This window comes from Mesoplodon mirus (genome assembly GCF_964341445.2).
Source record: "Mesoplodon mirus genome assembly, chromosome: 2".
In the NCBI taxonomy this organism is placed as follows: Eukaryota; Metazoa; Chordata; class Mammalia; order Artiodactyla; family Ziphiidae; genus Mesoplodon; species Mesoplodon mirus.
In genome coordinates this window covers 159,993,347-160,016,918 of record NC_138977.1, presented here as the reverse complement: position 1 = coordinate 160,016,918, position 23,572 = coordinate 159,993,347, and the positions used below count along the sequence as shown (strand labels likewise).

Here is a 23,572-nt window from a genome sequence, read left to right as displayed (position 1 = left end):
CCCATGCTGCTGAGCGTGGGCTGTGAATACCGCAGTGAGGACAGGCTCTGGACTCCGATGGCCTGGGGTCCAATCCCAGCCCAGCCATTGATCAGCTGTGTGGTCGGCAGCAGGTTATCTAACTTGTACCTCAGTTTCCTCTGATGCACAGCAGAGTCTGAGGACCACTGCCTTGGGGGGATGGGGTGAGAGTCCAATGGACTAAGACTCATGGTCAGATGCCACTGATGATGCACCCACCTGAGCTCTTGTCCATCAGGCTGACACTTCCTCCTTTGAGCTGCAATTAGAATCTAAAGTCTTGGTCAACTAAATGCCACTTTCCTCCTCCACAAAGCAAGGATAAAACACTGAGCACTGCTACAAGGAGGAAATATATGTGCAAGTGCCTGGCCAGTCTCAGTGGGTGGCAGTGAATACATCATGTTCAGTAAAGATTTGATGATGCTGATGTGACCACGGCCTCATGCCCCAGCAACGTCCTTAGGATATTGTACACTTGGCTTACCGTGGCTGGTCTGGCCGCCAGCCCATTGAAGTTTGGGCCGAGGAAGTAAAGACGCCCTCGTTTCGAGCATCAGGAGAGCCCAGCAGGTGTGAGTGAGGGCTGATGGCTGCTGGAGTCTCTGTCTCGGAAGCAGGCACTTGGAAATGCCCTGCATGAGGAGGGGTCAGGGGCAAAATGAAGGGGAGCCAGCAGTTCTGTGCATCTGTGCAGGTGCTTTTGAAAGAAATGGCCCAAGGCCTGTGCCAGCTTCTCTCCCAGAGTCAGTGCAGAGCTCTGTCCTATGATTCACGTCGTCATTGCTCATCAGGCCCTCTGGTACCAGATAACTTGGGTTTATTTTACATCCCTTAATTGTGGAAATCATTGCCTTGGGTATTGGAAACTGCTTTACCTGATATTTCCAAAAGGTGGAGGTTGAAATCCTTCTGGTGTGGTAGAAAGAAGCCAACTGGAAGCTTGGAATGCTTGGCGAGGACATTCCCAGGTGGGCGACCTTGGGCAAGAGACTTAACTGCTCCAAGCCCATTTCCTTACCTGCGAGATGGAGACAGAGAGCCTGTTGACCATTATGGCAGCGCAGGAGGGCAGGGCTGAGGGCCTCACGTGGCAGGTGCTCAGTCAACACCTTCCCTTCTGCCCCATCACTGAGCGTGTTGAGCAGGAAGCCTTGAGCCCAGGGGTGGTGAGCATGACTCTGGACCTGGGGCCTGGGGGAGAGTGTGGCTTCCTCGCCGACCAGCTGTAAGCTTGTGAGCCCGTTAGTTCATTCATTCAATGAATATCATCGAGCACTGCTTTGTGCAACCCACAGTCTCAGCACCGGGGCCTCAGCAGAGAACCAAACAGATAAAGTGCTTATTTTTGTGGAGCTGGAGAGGTAGCAACACATGTGGGGTTCCAGCGGCCACAGCAGCAAGGAGGCCAGTGTGGCAGCTCCGGGGGAAGGGGAGACAGGTACGGGCTAAGGTCAGAGTCTCGTAGGGCCTTGCAGTCCATCCGAAGATGTTTGCATTGACTTCTGAGGGAGATGGGAAATTGCCGGCATGTTTTGAGTAAGGAAATGACTTGCCTTATGTTCCCAAGGATCCCTCTGGAGTCTGTACAGCGGATGGACTGTAGGGGGCAAAAGTGGAAGCAGGAGGCCTGGGGAGGCATCGCAGTGGTCCAGGCAAGAGATGCTGGGGGCCTGGGCCAGGATGGTGCGGGTGAGGATGGTGAGGAGGCCTGGGAATGGGGTCTGTTTTGATGGTCAGTATCTGGGTCTCCTCTTAAAATGGGGATGGTCACTATCTGGGTCTTCATATGGCTATTCAGAGGTTTGAATAAGTTCACACATGCAAAGCATATAGAAGAGTGTGAGGCACACAGTGAGCACTTAAATCTGTCATCATGATCCTGGTTGTTACCACTCACCGTCTAAGAAGGTGTGTCTGCACAGAATACACTCATGAGGTAACCTGCCTTGCAGTCCGGCTGGCTCCTTCCCAGACCTGGTCACACAGAGGCATAATTCCCCCCTTTCTTTGGGCACTGATCATGATATTGTAGGTACGGCGGCTGTGAAATAAATTTGATCACCACCTAACGGTTCTCAGGCTGCAGAGAAAAGTGCATTTTTCTAAATTCCCACTGTCTCTTGGCTTCTAAGCAAACAGTGAATTCTCATTTTGACTGAGATGGATGCCACTAAATTACACATCTCAGTGCCTTGTAGAGAGATTCCTGAAATGAGCCCAGAGTCTTCCTGATGGTGACAGGTGCAGAGCTGAGTTTGCCACTGTTGCATCACAGGGTGCCCTGGAGACCTGCTTGTTTGTTTGTTCATTTCTTTTTTTTTTTTTTTTTTTTGTGGTACACGGGCCTCTCACTGTTGTGGCCTCTCCCATTGTGGAGCACAGGCTCTGGACGTGCAGGCTCAGCAGCCATGGTTCACAGGCCCAGCCGCTCCGCGGCATGTGGGATCTTCCCGGACCGTGGCATGAACCCGTGTCCCCTGCATCGGCAGGCGGACTCTCAACTACTGCGCCACCTGGGAAGCCCCTATTTGTTCATTTCTGACTGTCCTCCCCCTACTGTTTCTCCTGAAGGGCCCCTGGGGGAGTAGGGTGATAACAGCCCTGCCAAGTTCAGCCATCTCAGCTTCAGAGTCTCGTGGGAGGTTAAGGCTGAGGAAAATAAGAGAAAAAGTGAAACTCTGTCCACCAAGAAGGCAGGAATAATAATGAAAAGCACTCATGAAGTGTTTGGTAGTAGACCACCCTCACTTCTTTTTTTTTTTTTTTTTTTTTTTTTTTGCGGTATGCGGGCCTCTCACTGTTGTGGCCTCTCCCATTGCGGAGCACAGGCTCCGGATGCGCAGGCCCAGCGGCCATGGCTCACGGGCCCAGCCGCTCCGCGGCATATGGGATCCTCCCAGACCGGGGCACGAACCCGTATCCCCTGCATCGGCAGGCGGACTCTCAACCACTGCGCCACCAGGGAGGCCCCCACCCTCACTTCTGATACCAAATGCAAGTCCAGAGGTCCCCAAGACCACCCTCAGGTTCTTCAGTTCTCTAGAAGGACTCATACTGAAAACTGTTCTACTCATGATTATGGTTTATTACAGCAAAAGTTTACAGATTTAAGTCAGCCAAGAGAAGAGGCACATGGGCAGAGTCTAACGTTCTAAATGCAAAGCTCCCAGTTTTCCTGTCCTGGTGGAGTCGTGGCCAGTGCTAACTTCTCCTGGGAGCAATGTGTGGCGTTACACACTGAGCATTGCCATCCAGGGAAGCTCACCCAAGCCTTAGTGTTCACAGTTCTTATTGGGGCTCAGTCACATAGATGTGGTTGACCACCAACGTGGCTGACCTGAAGCCCCCGCACCTCTAGAGGTGGAGCTGAAGCCACATGGCCCAAGGGCCCCACCCTAAATCGCATCACTGTCATAGATTGTCTGAAGCTGCCCAAGGTTCCCAGGTAAATAGAGACCCTCTTATCAGGCAGGACATTCTAAGAACTTAGAAGTCACTTCCCAAGAACTGTGGACCAAGGCCAGGCCTCTCTTTCAGCCAGGTCAGTTCTTCACTGCACAACACTGAAAGGTTAAAGTATTTTGTTCAAGGTCACACAGCTGGGGGCCTGGGATACAGGCCCAGGGCTGTAACCTACAGGTGGGGAGAAGTGATTTGGTGGACAAGAGGAAGGCGGGGGCGTGGAGTCCTTGCCGGGAGGGCTGTGGTGTGTTCTGCAGAATCCAGCTGGGGATGACACATTACAGGCAATCAGTCAACACTGATGAGTAAATGAATGGGTGAATCAATGCATCAGTGAATCTATCAATCAGCTGAAACATTGGCATCCTGAAGATGGTGTGTTATTGCTGATAGAACAAACTACCACAAATTAAACTTAAAAACAACTTAAAAACAACGAAAGTTATTACCTTACGTTTCTGGAGGTCACAAGTCCAAAATGGGTTTTAGTGGGCTGACATGAAGGTATCGGCAGGGCTGGTTCCTTCTGGAGGCTCCAGGGGAGAATGCGTGTCCTTGCCTTCTCCAGCTTCTAGAGGTGCCTGCATTGCTTGGCTTGTGGCCTCTTGCTCCATCTCCAGGACACAGCCGTGCTCTTCCTGCCTCTGCTTCCATCCTACGTCTCCTTTCACTCTGCCTGCCTCTCTCTTTCGTTTACAAGGACCCTTATAATTATGTGGGACCCACCTAGATAACCTGGGATAATCTCATCTCAGGATCCTTGGTTTTCACTTAGTCCTTTCATCACATCCACAAGATCTCTGACTGTGTGGCACATTCAAAGGTTTCAGGGATTAGAACATGGACATCTTGGGGAGCCATTATTTTGCCTATCACAGGTGGGAAACAGTAAGTTTCGAAAGAGTAGAAGAAACTAGGTTTGGGAGAAATACCAAAACAATGATTTGGGGGCAGTGTTCTATTGGAAGTAGATCTTGAGAAGGAAATTGACAAGTGTAGGCACAATATGGCTCCTGTCACTGAAAAGAGGATTTCCCTAGGTGCTACAGAGGGTGAGTCAATTCCATGGTCCTTTATCAAGGTTAAAGTGTGATAAATCATCACTAAGTATGACAAGTCTGAGAAAGATAGACTGGCATGCTTATGTCTACTTTACTGTAGCAAGCTATGGGAACATGGCTTTTTGTTTTATTTTAGCAAGACTAGTAGAGTAATTAATTTATGTTTTCTTTATGTACAGAAGTAAAACTTGCCAGTGCCCTCAGGATACCACATGCTACCTGATTATACCTCTCCCTCCTTTTAGTCATTTTCACAATCAGCTCACCTCCCTGCAAAGAGTTGCAAAACTGCAAAGGAGAGAAGAGTCCCCCAGGAATCAGACAGGCCAGGTTGTGGGCCTGATTCAGCTCTGTACCAGCTATGCGGCCTGGTCCATATCATTTAACCTCTCTGATGTAGGAATTCTTAGCTGCCTTCTTTGTAGATTGACCATATGAAAGAACCCACTTAATACCTCAGAATGCCACCCATAGCTCTCAGGATAAAGTCCAACATCCTTAACCTGGCCATGGTGACCACCCAGCCTGGCCAATGAAGTGCTCACATGGCCTGACCCATGAGACCCATCTGATTGGCCCAAAGGCCAACCTAGTCTGGTCCATGAGACCCACCCAACCTGGCCCATAAGGCTCCCTGACCTAGCCCACAAGGCTCACGTGACACAGCCCACTCACCACTTGTCTGGAGGCATGTCCCTTGCTCCCTGCCTTCCAGCCAACCTCAGACATCCCTCAGCTCCCCAAAGGTGCCCCAGTCCCTCCTGCCACAGTGCCTTTGCATGTGCTCTTCTGCTGCCTGAAATACCATTCCCTCCATCCCCTCAGTTTGGCTTGTTCTCATCTTGTCTCAGCTTACATGTCACTTCTTCGGGGAGCCCTTCTCCGACTCCTTCTCAGATCGGTTAGATTCCCTGGTCTGTCCCTAGGGCTCCCAGCCTCCCTGCCATCACACTTGCCATAGGATATTGTGAGTTCCTGTGCGATGTCTGCCCCCTCACTGGGGGTGCGTTCTCTAAAGTCAGGGTCCACGTCAGTTTTGTTCACCCAGTGGCCCAGGCACAGAGCCTTCCTGCAGTAGGTGCTCAAGAGACATTTGCAGGATGAACCCGTGAAGGCTGTGAGGATATGACACCTTTACACCAGAGCTTTCACCTTTAGGGCCCCTTCTGTCCGGTGTGGTATCACGTAATTATGACCACAGTAATGCTGTGCAACAAGATACCTCAAAACCCTGTTGCTGAATATGACAGTGATTTATCCCCAGGGTCTGTGCATCAGCTGGTTGTTGGCTGATCTAGGCGTGAGTAACACAGCTTGGCCACACACACAACTGTCTCTACTCTTCCTAGGACCAGTGGGCTGGCCTGGGAATGTTCTCCTCATAGCGATGACAGGGGTCGAGCCTCCAAACTAGCCCATTTCACCTCCACCTCATTCTGTTGACCAACGCAAGTCACATGACCCAAAGTTAAAGGGTTGGGGAGGCACTTCCCACTCCCTGTGGGAAGGCATGCAAGGTTATGTGGCAAAGGGTGTGGCTCTGGGGGAGAGGAAGATCTGGAGCCACTGTGCCCATAAACGCACGTGTCTCCTGTGTCGCATGTCCTCAGGAAGCAGGTATCATTTTCCTCCTCTGTTGGGTGAAGCCCCAGAGAGGAAGAGAGTCCCCCTGGTCACACTGCTGGCAAGTGACCCAGTGCAGGTGGGTTCCCAGGCTCCTGACCCTTGATCCAACCTACTTCCAGTTTTGTGGGGTTTTTTAACATCTTTATTGGAGTATAATTGCCTTACAATGGTGTGTTAGTTTCTGCTGTATAACAAAGTGAATCAGCTATACATATACATATATCCCCATATCCCCTCCCTCTTGTGTCTCCCTCCCACCCTCCCTATCCCATCCCTCTAGGTGGTCACAAAGCACGGAGCTGATCTCCCTGTACTATGCGGCTGCTTCCCACTAGCTATCTATTTTGCATTTAGTAGTGTATATAAGTCCATGCCACTCTCTCACTTCGTCCCAGCTTCCCCTTCCCGTTTCTAAGAGACCCAGTTTCACCTGTGCTCTCAGCACTGCTCTGTCCCAGGATCCTGTGCACACCTCACTCTGAAGTAGTTAACTGTGCATCTTCAAAACTGTCAGGGTGTGGTCCCTGCAGGGGAACATTTCTGGTTCCTGTGATGAACTGGAAACTCACGGGGAGCCGGGCCACGTCCGTGGGATCCTGGAAGTACATGTTATATTCAGTCAGTCAGCACTCACCCTCATCAGTACATCTTCAGACCTGGCCACATCCGCGCCTTGTGTGAGCTCCTTCACGTGTGCAGGCTGCCAGGTCTTGACTCCTCCGCGTGGCATTGAGCTCCCTGCCCCCCAAAGGCTGACCCCCTGCTGCCCCTCTGCTTCCACACATCCTGTGCTCCCGCCCACGGGTCCACCTGGCTTTCTCCCAAGGGCACCTGCCCACCTCTGCTGGGAACGCCCCCTTCCCTTCCCTCTCTCCTCCCCACCCTGCAAGCAAATGGAAACACAAACTGCCTTTTCTCCAAAATGCTCTGTTCCGGGAATAAAAATAGCAACAGGTAACATTATTGAGAGCCACACGCTAACTTTCCCAACCTCTCTGGAATGATAATAGCCGGCATTTATGAAGCGTTTGCTCTGTGCGCTGTCTTTACAGATGTAGTTTGTGTCATCCCTTTTGCAGGTACGAAAACTGAGACTCCTTTTCAAAGGTTTCAGAATATGTGCCCTTCCCCTGCCCCAGTCCTTTCTCTGCAAGAAGCCTGGAGAGGACACTGGATCCTCTGGGTCAGGCTGCAGAGGCGGAAACCCGAGTGAAGGACGAGTTAGGGTGAAATGCCACCCTAGCTTGGGTTCTTTGTGCTTCTATTTGAGGAAGAGTGCAGGGCTGAGGCCCAGGGCCAGCCTCTCCCCTGACCAGTGTCCCCCTGCTGTCCGACCCCTCACACACGCTGAGAGAGAAGAACACAGATTAATTCCTGTTCTATTTCAGGCACAGAATAAATCAGCATCTCCCAAACGAAAAGTGTCAGTGTTAAGTGGGAAGCCATGTGTTTTATGGCCTATCAGAACACGTGCGATGACGCAGATGTGTCTCTGTCCAGGGAGCAGCCAGAATCCGGCAAATTTTGTATTAGAAAGACCCTCAACTAATAGACCATGTAGCTTTTACAAAGTTCACCTTTCCTGAATTTGCAAACAGTGTATTTTTGCAGTTTGACAATCATGAACCAAAAAGAAAATGTTCTGTCTTAGTATCCCCGACTGCTGCTATAGAAGGATAGATTCCAACATAGGAGAATCAATTTTTAACATCTGTCTCCTAGCAGAAAATTGGGATTTCCATAGGCTGGAAGAAAATGTAAATCACTCCCATATTATTAAACCATTTTTATTGTGAAATGTAAAAGACACAAATAGATAACACAAAACCTTATGGATTAACAAATGACTGTTAAAAACACATCTATGGGGCTTCCCTGGTGGCGCAGTGGTTGAGAGTCCGCCTGCTGATGCAGGGGACATGGATTCGTGCCCCGGTCCGGGAAGATCCCACATGCTGCGGAGCGGCTGGGCCCATGAGCCACGGCCGCTGAGCCTGCACGTCCAGAGCCTGTGCTCTGCAACGGGAGAGGCCACAACAGTGAGAGGCCCACATACTGCAAACAAAAACAACAATAAATAACACATCTATGTAACCCCTATCCAGATCAAGAAAGAGATCATGACCAGGACCTCTGAAGCCCCCTCACACCTCCTCCCAATCCCAATCCACTCCCTGCTCACAAAACAATATTAAGAAAAATTAATAAGACCTAAATAAATGTAAAGATATACCATGTTTCTGGATTGGAAGATTTGATATTGTAAAGATGTTCATCCTCACCAAATTGATCTATAAATTCAAAATGTTAATCAAATTGGTGGCTATTAGTTATGGAGGATATGGACTGAAGCTACACATACACGTAGCCCAAAAATTCTGCTCCTTGGCATATGCCCAAGAGGAACAAGCGCTCATGTGTATCAAACAGCATCCACAAGAAAGTTCACGTCAGCAGAATGTGTAATAGTCTAAAATAAGAAGCCACACAAATGTCCCTCAACAGTAGAATGGATAAATGGTGGTGTATTTATACAGTGAAATACTACAGAACAGTGAGGAAGAATGAGCTACTGCTACACGTGACAACACAGAGGAATCTCACAAGGACATATAAAGTTGAGATACACAAACCTAACATGCTATATGATTCCATTTACATAAAAGCAGGACCTTTGTAGTTTCTACCCTCAGGTATAATGTTTGCTGTAGTTTTGTTTTTTTTTTTCAGATTGAGGAAGTTTCCTTCCATTCCCTATTTTGCTAAGAGTGTTTCTTCTGCATGGAAGTTAAATTTTGTGAAGTACTTTTTTCTTCATTTATTCACATAATCATCATGATGCTTTTCAGCTTTATTTTGTTAATGTGACAAATTCCACTGATTTGGGTAATGCCATTAAGTGCATACAAATTTAGAACCTTTACATCTTTCTGGTGAATTAAACCTTTTGGTGCTATGAGCTGATCCCCTTTCTCTGTAGAAGAGCTTTTTTTCTTAAAAACTATTTCATCTACTTTTTAAAAAAATTATTTGTTTTTATTTTTGGCTGTGTTGGGTCTTCGTTGCTGTGCGTGGGCTTTCTCTAGTTGCAGTGAGCGGGGGCTACTCTTTGTTGCGGTGCACGGGCTTCTCATTGCTGTGGCTTCTCTTGCTGTGGAGCATGGGCTCTAGGTGCGCAGGCTTCAGTAGTTGTGGCACGCGGGCTCTAGAGCACAGGCTCAGTATTTATAGCACGCGGGCTTAGTTGCTCTGCCGTATGCGGGATCCTCCAGGGCCAGGGATTGAACTCGTGTCCCCTGCATTGGCAGGCAGATTCTTAACCACTGCTCCACCAGGGAAGCCCTTTATCTACTATTAATGTCACAAAAAGTGACCCTGTGTTTATTAGGTGCTGCTTATTCTCTCATCCATTCTTTGTTAAATAAAAATTACCTAAGAGCATCATGGTTAGATCATGGGTGCAGGAGCCTGACCACCAGGGCCCTGTGTGTGAACTGATGCAATTTATTTAACCTCTCTTTTACATGTACAGATAAAGCCTCAGTTTCCTCATCTGTAAATTTTTTTCATCAGTTTTGAGAGATTTCTCAGCCATTATCACTTCAAATATGACTACTGCCTGGACTCTCCCTTCTTTCCTTCGGGGACTCCAATTAAACATTTTGGACTTTCTCAGTGTACCTTTTAGCCTTTATCTTCTCCTCCATATTTTCCATCCCTTAGTCTCTCTTTACTTTGTTCTGGATTTTCTCCTGATCTTTCTTCCAGTACTAATTCTCTCTCCAGCTGCATCTAAACTGCAATGAAACCTATACATTGGGTTCATATTATTGAGCAGTGTTCGTCAATTCTAGAAGTTCTGACTTTTTTTAAACTAAGTAACATTACTTTTTATAATTTCTAGCTCTTTGCTTTAAGGTTTAAAAGTGGCTTTTAACGTCATGAGCATGGTAAGCATCAATCCTTTAAAGTCCTTGTCTTCTAATACACTCTCTGGACTACCTGTGGGTTTGTTTTTCATGTCTGTTGTTTGTGTAGGTCTTTGGTCATATTCTTATCTCCTTGTGTACCTGTTTATTTTTTCCTCATATGCCTTGTCTCAGATTTGTACATATATTGGTAAAAATATTTTCAAGCATGCAGTGATGCTCTCCTCCCCCAGAGAGGATTTTCCTTTGCTTCTGTCCAATGACTGGGCCTCTAATGATCCAGAGTCATGTTAATTCAAGGTCTGGACTTGAAATATGCTGGGTCACCCACATGACCAGACTCCAGGTTGCCATCTGTTTAAATCAGTCAGATCTGGTTCCCTTCCATTTCAACCATGTATCTCTGGTGCTGCTTTTTGGGTTCCAGCCCTAGGTGTGGAATGGTTTATGAGGCCCCAACCCATATGAGCCGTGAACTCCACCTTCTGTCCCTTTGACTGCTTGAGGCCGTCAGAGGTCCATCAGCTGTGCAGCCATCCCCCCTGGATTGACCTACACCCCTTATGTAAACACAGCCCAAGGGCTGGGCACACTTCTCTGCATCTTCTCCCGACCTTGGGCACCACACTCTTCACTACCTTGTTAGCTCGTTCGGACTTTTGTGATGATTTAATAAACATTTTGTCCAGGGCTTCCCTGGTGGCGCAGAGGTTGAGAGTCCGCCTGCCAGTGCAGGGGACACGGGTTCGTGCCCCGGTCCGGGAGGATCCCACGTGCCGCAGAGCGGCTGGGCCCGTGAGCCATGGCTGCTGGGCCTGCACGTCTGGAGCCTGTGCTCCGCAACGGGAGAGGCTCACGTACCGCAAAAAAAAAAAAAAAAAAAATTTTTGTCCAGCTTTTTAAAAAAATTCATCTTCAGTGGGAGAAATTGGTTCAAATTAGCTGGTTGGCCACTCTCAGAAGTAGGATGTCTAAATCTTTTAAAAAGGTGTGGATCCCTTGTGCCCCTGTCATGGTCACTTTATTACAAACAAAGTTCAGCTTGGCCATGAACGTTTTAAAACATGGCATTCATTGGGTTTCATTAACACTGATTTGAGTTAAATTTAACTTCTATTCATTGAGCACACCAAGTATGACTTCAGTACACCAGAGGAGGTGCTGAGAATTTTTTTTTTCCAAAAATAACCAATTATCCTTGTAGCATACAGGTTAAGAGTATGAGTCCAGTAGTCCAACAGCCAGGACCCACCCTCTACAAATGTCCAGTTACTTATCTTCTCTGGGTCTTAGTTTCCTCATCTGTAAAATAATGGTAATTATAATAGAACATCTTCATTGGGCTGTTAGAAGGATGAATAAGATTATATAAGAAAAGTGTTTATGACACTCTCTGGCACATGGTAAGAATTCATAATTATTAACAATTATCATATTATTACCTGATATTTGCCAGGTGCTTTTCTAGGCCCTATAGATGCTAAAGTAATAAGACTTTATTCGTAAAAAACCCTGCGGTCGGCATATATATGGAATCTAAAAAAAAAAAAAAGTTTCTGAAGAACCTAGGGGCAGGACAGGAATAAAGATGCAGATGTAGAGAATGGACTTGAGGACACAGGGAGGGGGAAGGGTAAGCTGGGACGAAGTGAGAGAGTGGCATGGACTTATATATACTACCAAATGTAAAAGAGGTAGCTAGTGGGAAGCAGCCGCATAGCACAGGGAGATCAGGTCCATGCTTTGTGACCACCTAGAGGGGTGGGATAGGGTGGGTGGGAGGGAGACGCAAGAGGGAGGAGATATGGGATATATGTATATGTATAACTGATTCACTTTGTTATAAAGCAGAAACTAACACACCATTGTAAAGCTATTGTACTCCAATAAAGATGTTAAAAAAAAACACAAAAAACAACCCTGTGGTCGGGAGGCCTTCCCAGAAGAGAAGACCTCAAATTGAGTTTGGAACATGTGAGGGGAGTTCCTAGATGGAGAAGGGGAAATGGGCATTCTGCATGATGTTGGTGTGTGATGCATTCAGAAACTGCAGTCAGGTGCTTAGTCTAGGAGGATGTGAGACGTGGGTGCAGATCTGAGTATGATGCAGCCTCTGCTCTTGGGCAGTTGTGGTCCAGGAGGGATGACAGATAAACTGTAGTTTTGATGCCCTGGTGGGGCTAACCAAAGAGCTGCAGGAGCCCAGGGTGAGAAATGTCCATGTTAGTCTGAGTGGCCCAGGCAAGGCTTCACAGAGAAGGGATTATTTTGCAGGGGTTTTGCAGGGTGAGGAGGAGTCCATTTCAGATGTGAAAGTGCCTGGAGGTGGGGAGAAGGAGAGGCTTTAAAAAGCATCCATATAATGAAACATGCAATGAGATGCCATTTATGTGAAGTAACACACACACCAAAAGCCACATTTATGGGCATCATATATAGTGAAAGTATAGAAATCTAAATTGGAGACAGAGATGCTGAATTCATGGGGATGGCTATCTCTGAGGACACTGGGAGGGAGGGGAAAAGAATTGCAGAGTGAACTTAAAGGATTCCAACTTAACCTGTAAGGTTTAGTGTTTTTAGTCTGAAACAAAATGAAAACTGAGTGGTGGATTCAGAGATGTTTCATATACTATTATCTACAGTTTTTTGTTTTTCACAATTAAAAAGATTTTTAGAAAGAGAATGGAGTGGGGGAGGTGGGATGAAGGTAACAGAATGGTGAGAAATGAGGCAGCCCCTGAAGCCCTGCTAGGCAGGTCTGATTGCGATGGGAAGAGAGGTCTTCCAGGTTATTTGAGCTGGAATTGAAAGATCTATGCTTGTGCAAATAACTCGCCTAAGTGTGGAGGGTGGAGGGAGGCAGGGAGGCAGGGAGACCAGTGAGGGGTCGTGAAAATAATCTGGATGGAGGTTTAGAGGAAACGCCAGTGATTAAGGGCTCATTGGTTCAAAAGCACAGGTCTGGCACTTGACTGGGTGAGGGTGAGAGGGCTGGAAGGCAGTGGGCGTTTCCTAAGACTGAGTGTGTTTGTGTGCATGTGTGTGCGTGCACGTACCTGTGTGTGATTTGAGAGCTCCCTTCGCTGGATTTCCTCTGTGTCCCGCGTGAAACCCTCAGCCCTGCCCTGGGTGAAAACCTGACATGTAGCTCCGTCCTGTGGCTCTCGGCTTCAGGAGCTGTATCGCAGCACCGTGGAAACGTTCCAGAAGTTTGTGGACGTCCTGTTCCTCCAGACGCTCCCCTGTGTGACTGACCTCTCCCAGGCAGAGTGTGAATACCTGAGGCAGGAGGCCCAGGAGAACGCGGCCCAGCAGCTGGAGAAGTTGGATCGCTTCCGGAGTCAGCAGTGGAAACTCTTCCAAGATCTCCTGGAGCAAGAAAAGCAGGTGCAGCCTTTTGTAAAACTGGGTCTGGAGTCTGCCTTGTTTTTAAACTTCTGAAGAATAATGAGGGATTTCCTTCACTGAGCTTCCCCTAGTGCCTATGCTAGATGCTTTACCAAGATTCTGGTTGCCAACCTTTCACGATGGGGAGAGGGGGAGAAGAGAGCAAGAGCCCTCCTCTCCCGGGATAGGAAGCCAGTAGATGATGCCTTCAGTTAATCCAACAAGAAGGGCTGCAAAGCCTTCTTTAGAATAATAGAAATAAATGACAGAGAGCGGTTCTTCAAGGGAGTGGACTGGTGGGGGGAGGAGCTGCACACACGGGACTCCTGTTTTTCAGTGAAAGTCTATTTCATTATTAAAACCATGTATATGTGTGGTAGACAGAATAATGTCCCCACATCCTAATCCCCAGAACCTGTGACTATGTTACCTAACAGGGCAAAGGGACCTGATTGCATGCAATCAAATTAAGGATCTGGGGATGTAAAGATTATTCTGGATTATCTGAGTGGCCCAGTGTGATCACAAGGGTCCTTTTAAAGGGGAAGGAGGAGGGTCAGAGTCAGAGGAGATGTGATGACCTAAGCAGAGGCTAGAGTGATGTGCGCATCAGCCAAGGAATGCGAGAGGCCTCGAGAAGCTGGAAAAGGCAAGGAACAGGCTCCCCCCAGAGTCTCCAGAAGGAACATAGCCCTGCTCCTTTCATTTCAGACTTCTGACCTCCAGAACTGTAAGATACTAAGTTTATGTCATTTGAAGCCACAGTGTTTGTTTGTGGCCGTGTGTTACAATAGCTATGTAAACTAATATACCTCAATTTTATTTTTAAAGAATTAAGAACTGTCAAATTTCTAAATGAAAACACCCACATTTCCTTTCTCTCTTGCTTTCTTGCATGCTAGAGGCTGTAAAACTAACATGCTCAATATCCCAGCATCTAGAAGTGGCCACGTGATGCAGTTCTAGCCTATGAGAGAAGGTAGGGTACCTGCACAGGGCTTCTGTTCCCTAATACAAAGGCCAAGTGTTGCTAGGAGACATCCTCCTCTTCAGTGTTCCCTGTTCTTCCTGCCCAGAGCAGGTACAGGAGGACTGGAGGTATGCTGGCCTTCCTTTGACTTAGAGGCAGGATTCAGGAGGGTGGGGCAGAAAGGCGGACTGTCCCAGCCCTGGACTGCCTGCCCTAAGGTGCTTGTTATGAGAAACACATTGTCTTTTTACATTGAGTGTTCAGTTACTTACAAAAGAGCACTCAACGGATGCAACCGATAGAGGTTTTCTAAAGCAGCTAACGGGAGCTGTCCAAAATACCAATAAATAAAGGGAAGCATCATGGGGCCATTTCCAGCCAGGGACGAGCATAGGGCCTAGTTTCCTGCCTGTCCAATTTATTAGACCTCCTTCTAATTAATTTCAATCCGCCGTCAGCTGCATTGTGTTTCACTTCCTTAATCAAAGCCCAGTAGCTGGGATATAGCAAATGCTCAGGAAAACTTTGCTGCATTTCCAGCAACAATAATGCAGCTTTGGAAATTATCACAGGGTCACCAAGGGTAAATGAAGCTGAATTCCTCTGATTCATACCAATCCTGGGCCCCAGACCATATAATTTACCATCTCTGGGGAAAGAGGGGAGAAACCTGGGCCTCAGCCGTTTGGAAAGATCACCAGATAAGTCTGATGTGCCTCTGATGTCGGCTCCCAAATGGGGATCAGGCCTTTCAGAGACAGTTGTGGTCTGAAGACAAGCTTCAGATGTTGGAAGCTGAATGCCTGGGTTTGAACCAGAGCAACCCCGTTAATGGGCTGGGTGACTCTTGCCAGTCAGCTGGCAGATTTCCCACAACTCTGCTTTTGCACAGCTTGCTAAATTTCTCTGAACCTCAGCTTTCATGTGAAAAATAGGGATCAAAATACCCAACAGGGATGCTGCGAGATAATGCAGGTTAAGACCCTTCATGCAGTATCTGTGTAATTGCTTAATGACTGACATTGAAAAAATCTAGAACTTCATTTCTGATAAATTATTAGACAAACAGCCATGATTCATCTAAAAACCTCTAGTTATGAGTCTTAAGTTACTTTAAGCAGATATCAGACAATGCGTAGCTTCTGGTTTTTATTTTTTATTTATTTACTTGGTGAGCATATGCATGTGTGTGAATATTCCTTTGCTTGTGCAGAAGTATTTCAAGAGGAGTTCTGCATGCAAGAAGCAAGCAGAAGTTAATGACCTCATCAACTGATTAAATAAGTATGACCCAAGTCTGCTTTCTCAGAGTTTGGATGTCAAAATTAATTTACTGATTGATTGTTTAATTGCCTTAAATTACCACAAGATGTTTAGAGATCCATATTCTCTCCCACTTTCCATATTTCCTTGTTGATGATAAAAATGAGATGAACTTTCTGTGGTCAAGATGAATATTTAGTCATGAGAAGAAAAGGCCAACAAAACTATTCATGGAAAATCTAACACACACCCAGACTATGAAATGCATTTTCCACTTATTTTCTATCCAAAAGGCCTTGGTGATTTCATATCCTGTTACTCAGAGAAGTTGTTAAATGTTGTGGAGTTTGTCAGTCACACAGTTGGAACAGGTTGTAGAATGGTGGTTCTCAAAATGTGACCCGTTCTAATGCAGGTTTGTGGGCTTCTCCCCAGTCTGCTGAGAGCAAGCCCTCTGGTCTCCCTGAATCCACGGTCCCTTGTGGTCTATTCTCAACCCCCAGCCAGAGTGATAGTTTCACTTAAAAATTTTTTTTCTCTTCCATTTTATTAAATTTTTTTTTTCTCTTCGATTTTTACTGAGATGTAATTGACATACAGCACTGTATAAGTTTAAGGTGTACAGCAGAATGATTCGACTTAAATACATCATGAAAGGATGACCACAGTAAGTTTAGTGAACATCCATCATCTCATATAGATACAAATTCAAAGAAATAGAAAACAATATTTTTTCCTTGTGGTGTGAGGATTTACTCTCTTAACAATTTTCATACAGAACATAGAGCACTGTTCATTATACTTGCCATGTTGTACATTACATCCCTGGTACTTATTTATCTTACAAGTGGAAGTTTATACCTTTTGACTATTTTTATCCAATTCCTCCTCCTCCTCCTCCGGTAACCACAAATCTGATTTCTTTTTCTATGGGTTTGTTTGTTTCTTGTTTGTTTTTGAAGTATAGATGACCTACAACACTACGTTAGTTTCTGTTACACAACACAGTGATTCAATATGTCTATACATTTCAAAATTATCACCATGATATGTCTAGTTACGACATGTCACCGTACAAAGATATTAAATAATTATTGACTGTATTACCCACATTTCATACCCCTGACTCATTTATTTTGTAACTGAAGTTTGTATCTCTTGACCTCCCTCACCTATTTCTCTCCTCCCCCCCACCCCCTCCCCTCTGGCAAGCACCCGTTTGCTCTCTGTGTCTGTGACTCTGTCTTTTGTTACGTTTGTTCATTTGTTTTGTTTTTAAAAATCCACATAGAAGTGAAATCATACAGTATTTGTGTTTCTCTGTCTGACTTACCTCACTTAGCATAATAGCCTCTAGGTCTGTCCATATTGTCGCAAATGGCAAGATTTCATTCTTTTTATGGCTGGGTAGTATTCCATTGTATATACCACATCTTCTTTATCCATTCATCTATCAATGGCACGAGTTTGCTCCCATATCTTGACTATTGTAAATAATACTGCAATGAACATAGAGGTGTGGTTATCTTTTCTAACTAGTGTTTTAATCTGGTGGGCAGGGTAGGGTCCTGCGCCAGCTGAAGGCTCTCAGGGGTCCTAAGGCAGTTGGCCTACTGGTGGGTAGGGCTGTGTCCCTGCCTGGTTAGCTGCTTGGCTTGAGGTGTCCCAGTACTGGTGCTGACAGGCTGGTGGGTAGTCTGGATCCCTGCGCTAATGAACCGGAGGGAGGATTCCGAAAGGGCGCTTACCAGCACCAGTGTCCTTGTGGTAGAATGAGCTCCCCAAAATGGCTGCTGCCGGCATCTATGCCCCCAGGGGGAGCGCCAATTGCCTCCTGCCTCTCTGAGAGGCTCTCCAAGATCAGCAGGTGGGTCTGACCCAGCCTTCTTTCAAATTACCTCTTCTGCCCTGGGTCCTGGGCCTTGTGAGATTTTGCGTGTACCCTTTAAGGATGGCTCTCTATTTCCCATGGTCCTTTGGCTCTCCTGAAAATATAAGCCCCACTGGCCTTCAAAGCCAAATGTTCTGGGGGTTCATCTTCCCAATGCAGGACCCCTGGGCTGGGGAACCTGATGGGCCTCGGACCCCTTACTCCTTGGGGAGAACCACTGCAGTTGGAATTATTCTCCTGTTTGTGGGTCACCCACCTGGAATTATGGGACTTGACTTTACCATGACTCTGCCCCTCCTACCCATCTCCTTGTGGTCCCTTCTTTATACCTCTAGTTGTAATTTTTTTTCTCCTAGTTTTCAGGTCTTTCTCATCAATAGTTGCTCTGTAAATAGTAATTTTGATGTGCCATGAGAGGAGGTGAGCTCAGGGTCTTCCTATTCTGCCATCTTGGCCAGTCACTGCTCCAGAGGGAGCATATCATATACCACTCATTTTTAAGATGCAGATTTTAATACCATTTTAACATCTCTGAAATTGAGATGCATTTTGATGTAATTACCAGTGATTTTTCTCTCTGTGTGGTGCCTCAAATAACTGCATCTCATAATTACTGGCACATTAGATTTGATAAAAGATTGTGTGGGCTTCTCTCTAGTTGCAGTGCGCAGGTCTTCTCTAGTTGACTGGCACAGTAGATTTGATAAAAGACACTGTGTCACATCGTGTCATTTCTCAGCTCAAAACCCCCTTCTCATTTCATGCAGCGGAAAAGCCAGAGTCCTCACCGTGCCCTACACAGCTCTGCCTGTCAGGACCTGGTTACCCTCTGACCCCCTCCCTGTCTCCCCCTCTCACCCCATTCCGGCCTCCCCGGCATCCTTGTGTCCCTCCAGCTCCCTGGGCGCTCCTGCCTCACTTGTCCTGCTTCAGGTCTTTATCCTGGAGCCACCTTCACCTTGAGGCTTCCTCTGACCGTGCTTTTAAAACTGCAGTGCCTCCCTCCTCCCAGCACTCCAGTGTCTGCCTTAGGTGTTGACTTTTCCACCGGCCGTACCTCTAAACCCACCCCTTTTATAGGAGCATGTACCGGGCATGCACTGCCTGTTGGTTCCTTTTCCCTTTCTCTCCTTAGTAAATGAAAATTTGAAACAAAGAGTAAACATATGGGAAACCACAGAATAACCTGGTAGCAATGAACAGGGTCAGTGCTCTAGCCGGCGGAAGCAGCTTTTTGCATCGGAATTTAAACATTCATGAACCTGCATTCGATAACGTTGAAGAGGGTGGTGTGACCATTGCAGGCACCATCTGATCCTATGATCTCCGTCCTCTTGATCGGCTTTGGATCCCGTTGCTAGTTTTATCTGCCTTCTCAAAGCGCACACCAAAGACCCCCATGTTCTTAGTGACAATGTTAATTTACCTTTTAGAGAATCTACACTGTGTAGAATTTTCTAGAATGTTCTGATTTCCCAAGCACTTTGACAGGTTATTGTAGACCCCTCACAAGAGGAGTCAGAGACTGACTTAAAGGAAAAGTTCTGAGCCACACAGTGTGATTTTGTGAGATTAAGTATGTGCTATGAATCTCAAGGCCCAGAGAACTGAAGTGTAGGCTGCTTACTCACACCCAGACCTCTGTGCTTTGTCCCCATTCTGCATACAGCATGGCCATCTCCAGAAAAGGGCTACATATGTGGGAAAGTAAACGAGTCTCACCTTAGTGATTGAGCCCTTGGTGTAACACAGTCCAGCTGCCTGTGTCTAGGTGCATGTTTCTCCCTGTGATGGGAGATAGTCAGGGAGGAGCAGATGCAGGTAGAAAAGGTTTGAGCTTTGGGGACAGACAGACTTAGATTTGAGCCTCTGCTCCACTAAAAAGCTATGTGGCCTTGGACCTCACAGGATTTTCACAGATAAAGCCACACTGAAGATGAGCTAACATCCAAAATTACAAAACACACAAGCAACAATCCACCATAAGTGAGAGCCAGCATGTACAGTAAGCACCAAGTTTAGACCACAACAAACACCGAGAAATTCAGGTGAAGGGACTATTAGAGAGCTCTTATAAAGGAAGTATGTTTAAAACAATAAAACAATAACAGGAGGAATTACTAGCATAAAAACAAGACATGATGTAAAAAGATGACAGATAAAAAACCACATAGTTTATGAATGAAAATTATAGTCATGAAAACAGAAATTTAATGGATGAGTTAAACAGCAGATCAAATGATGGTTGAAGACACAGTGTGTAAACTAGGAGATAAAGGTGAGAAAGTGGTCCAGAATATGACACAGAGAGCTAAAGAGATGGAAAATATGAGAGGTTAGGAGACATGGGAACAGAATGAGAAAGTCCTGGAGGGACTTCCTTAGTCTTCTAAGAATTCTAGAAGGAGAGAATGAAGAAGAGATAAAATTCAAAGTGATAACAGATAAAAAATTTTCAGAAGTGCTGACTGTCATGAATTCTAAGGTAAAAGAAATGTTGTTTAACTTAAAAATGGAGTTGGGAATGTATATTAAAAATTTAAAACCACTGAAGAAATAGAAACAGAATAGGTAACTTTCAAAGCAGTAGAGGAGAACAGTGATAACATAAAGATCCTCTTCAGAATAAAAGCCTCAGGGAGCCTAAAAGATCCCCTTCAGTATCAAAGCTACAAGGTGCCTAAAAATAAATCTGACCAATGTTTATAAGAGCTTAATGGAGAAGTTTATAAAATGTTGTTGAAAGGATAAAGCAAGAATTGAGAGAAAGGCCTTGTTTTGGGATAGGACAACTCAAATTTGGAAAAACAGCGATTCTCTACAAATTAATCTGTAAATTCAATCCAATTAGAAAATCTTTAAAAAGCTGTTTTCCCAAACTTGATAAACTGATCCTAAAATTCATATGTAAAGAAAAGCAACCAAGAATAGTTAAGACAGTTTTGTACAAAAGAATGTGGGAAGACTTGCCCTAGCAGCTATGAAGTCTTCCTATAAACTACAGGAATTAAAGCAGTGAGGTATTTGTATAGAAGTAAACAGACAGATCCACAGAATAAAAGAAGGAGCCTGGAATGAAATTCATATATATACGGAAACTACGTCAGACAAGGTGGCATGACAGGCCCATCATAAAAAGATAAATTATCTAATAAATGGTGCTAAGACAATTAGTATCAATTTACCCAGAGAAAATTAGATCCCTTCCTCATACCACAGAAAATACGTATTAAATGCCTTAAGATGTACATGCAAATAGGAAACATTTTAAAACTTTAGCCGAAAATATAAGAGAAAAATTTAATTAAATCAAGGGAGAAAGGAATTTTTTAAAAAAAAGAAACAAAAGGTATGATCCAACAAAGCAATGATGGATGAAATGAACTTGAGTTGACCCCTGTCCCTCTGTCCTGGGGTTTAGGTGTGGATGGAGGAGGGATTTTTTTTTAAATCCCTTAAGAAAGGGATTAAAAAAAAATAAGAAACAAAAGGTATGATCCAACAAAGCAATGATGGATGAAATGAACTTGAGTTGACCCCTGTCCCTCTGTCCTGGGGTTTAGGTGTGGATGGAGGAGCACACACTGTCCACTGTGCTGCAGACACACCTGCAGGATGACCAGGAGAGCATCATCCACCGAGTCTTGGGCCAACTTGGCGGCCTCAGTGAAGAGTGAGTACAGCTTTCTGGAGGGTGGGGGCCTTGTGTCCTGTGTGATACTCCATGCTAACCTCAGTGTCCTCATCTGTAAGGTTAACCATACCCCGGCCTCCCTTACAGTGTGATCTTGAGACCAAATTGTGAATATAAATGTGAAATAGAGTGATAGCAGAGTGCTATGGATGAAAGCTTGGAGTCAGAACTGATGTGGGCACATGACTTACTGGGTATTTTACATCTCTATACTAATGTCCAACCCCATGAGATACTAGTTTTGGTTTATGCACTGAGTATTCATTTAGATTTACCCTTTCCATTGCTCCTGATTGTTTCCTGTATCTTTAAGTTTCCATCTAGGAGTATTTTCTTTTGCATGAACGTTCTCATTATTTTAGATTTGCTAGTGACAAATTCTCTTAGGTTTTGTTTGTCTGAAAATGTCTATCTCATCTTCTTTTTTTTTTTTTTTTTTGCTGTACATGGGCCTCTCACTGTTGTGGCCCCCGCCCGCTGCGGAGCACTGGCTCCAGACGCACAGGCTCAGTGGCCATGGCTCACGGGCCCAGCCGCTGCGTGGCATGTGGGATCCTCCCGGACAGGGACACAAACCCGTGTCCCCTGCATCGGCAGGCGGACTCTCAACCACTGCGCCACCAGGGAAGCCCCTCATCTTCATTTTTGAGGAATGTTTTCATTGGGTATAGAATCCTAGTTTGGTTGTTTTTTTTTAATACTTTTAAAGGTAATATTTTGTCTTCTGATTTCAATTGTTTCTGGTTGCTTTTAAGATTTTCTTTTGTTCTTTGGTTTTCATCAGTTTATTATAATATGCATAAAATTGGATGTGGTTTTTTGTGAATCTCTTGTTTGCTTGTTTTAAATAAATCTGTAGTGTTTATTGAACCTGTGATTTGCTATATTCCATCAGTTTTTGAAAATTCTGAGCCTCTATCTTTAAGTATTCCTTCTGCCTATTCTGTCCCTATTCTTCCTGGGGCTGCAGTTACACATTTATTAGACTTTTTTCACCTTATGTCATTTGCCTCTTAGAAGCTATTCTATATTTTTGTCCTCTGTGGTTCAGTGTAGATACTTATTTTGAACTATCTTCCAGTTCATGCTCTCTTCAGCTGTGTCTTATCTGCTGTTAAACCCATGTACTGAATTCTTAATGTTGCTTACTATGCTTTCAGTTCTAAAATTTCCATTTTATATTTTTTGTCATAGTTTCCAGTTATCTGCTAAAGTTCATCTTATCATTTAATTTCCTAAACATTCATCATAGCTGATTATTCTAATGTCCAATATCTTGTGGGTATGTTTCTATTATCCATTTTTTCTCTTTATTTTTGGTCAATTCTTATCTGTTTGCAAGTCTGGTTATTTTTGTTGAATGCTGGACAGTGTTATTAAAAATTGTAGAGATAATTTGAGACTTTGAATGCTGGGATCTTCCTCCAGAGAGGATTTATCTTACTTCTAGCAGGGATTTCAGAAAGTGACAAATCAACCACTCCATTTGTGAATTTAGCTGATTCAAAATTAGGTGTTTACAAGGGATGATTCCTTATTCTTAGGATGAGGGCCCCTAGCTGGAAGCCTGGAGTGTTTGCCAGGTCTCTTCTCCTTGGTAAACTGACTGACAGTGCTTTGTTCAACTTTTCAGGCTGTCAGAAAATACCTCAAGTTATGAAACCAAATGTCGAGCCTCCTGGGTAGACCGAGGTTTTCTACTTGACTCATTGGGATAGGAACTCAAAAATAGCTCATGATTTCAGTTTTGGATGTGTTAATTTTGAGAGCTATTTAAGAAATTTGAGTGGATATGTACTGAAGGCAGCTGCATATATGCACCTGAAACTTGGGGCAGAACGTGATAAAGTTAAAAAATTAGTAAAAGAACAGTTGGCTGAATATAACCCAGGTCAGCACCATGTCTGAGAGGATGGGCAGCAGGGGATGGGATAATTCTAACCTACTACCTCTGTAAAGGCTCCCTGTGGGGCATGACTATTTGGGGTATTTCTTGGTGGGTCAATGTATTAGGATTCTCCAGAGAAACAGAACCTATAGATATAGATATAGATATAGAGAGAGAAGCTGAGATGTCCCAAGATCTGCAGCTGACAAGCTGGAGACTCAGGAGAACCAGTATGTAGTTTCAGTCCAAAGTCCAAAGGCCTGAGAACCAGGAGGGCTCATGGTGTAAGATCCAGTCTGAAGGCAGCAGTCTCAAGACCCAGGAAAAGCCAGTGTTTCAGTTTGAGTCCAAAACGAGAAACCTATATCCCACTC

At 45.3% G+C, this 23,572-nt stretch overlaps 1 protein-coding gene across 8 annotated transcripts in view; it reads left to right on the top strand.

Moving 5' to 3' along the window:
• The window catches only part of EVC (EvC ciliary complex subunit 1), an 81,388-nt gene that overhangs the window by 41,474 nt on the left and 16,342 nt on the right, over positions 1 to 23,572 (top strand). For all 8 annotated transcript variants that reach the window (XM_082629785.1, XM_082629784.1, XM_082629782.1 and 5 more), the window contains 2 exons: positions 13,280 to 13,492; positions 21,180 to 21,289. In XM_082629785.1, the coding sequence (XP_082485911.1) occupies positions 13,280 to 13,492; positions 21,180 to 21,289 (323 nt within the window). The remainder of the gene's footprint in view (positions 1 to 13,279; positions 13,493 to 21,179; positions 21,290 to 23,572) is intronic.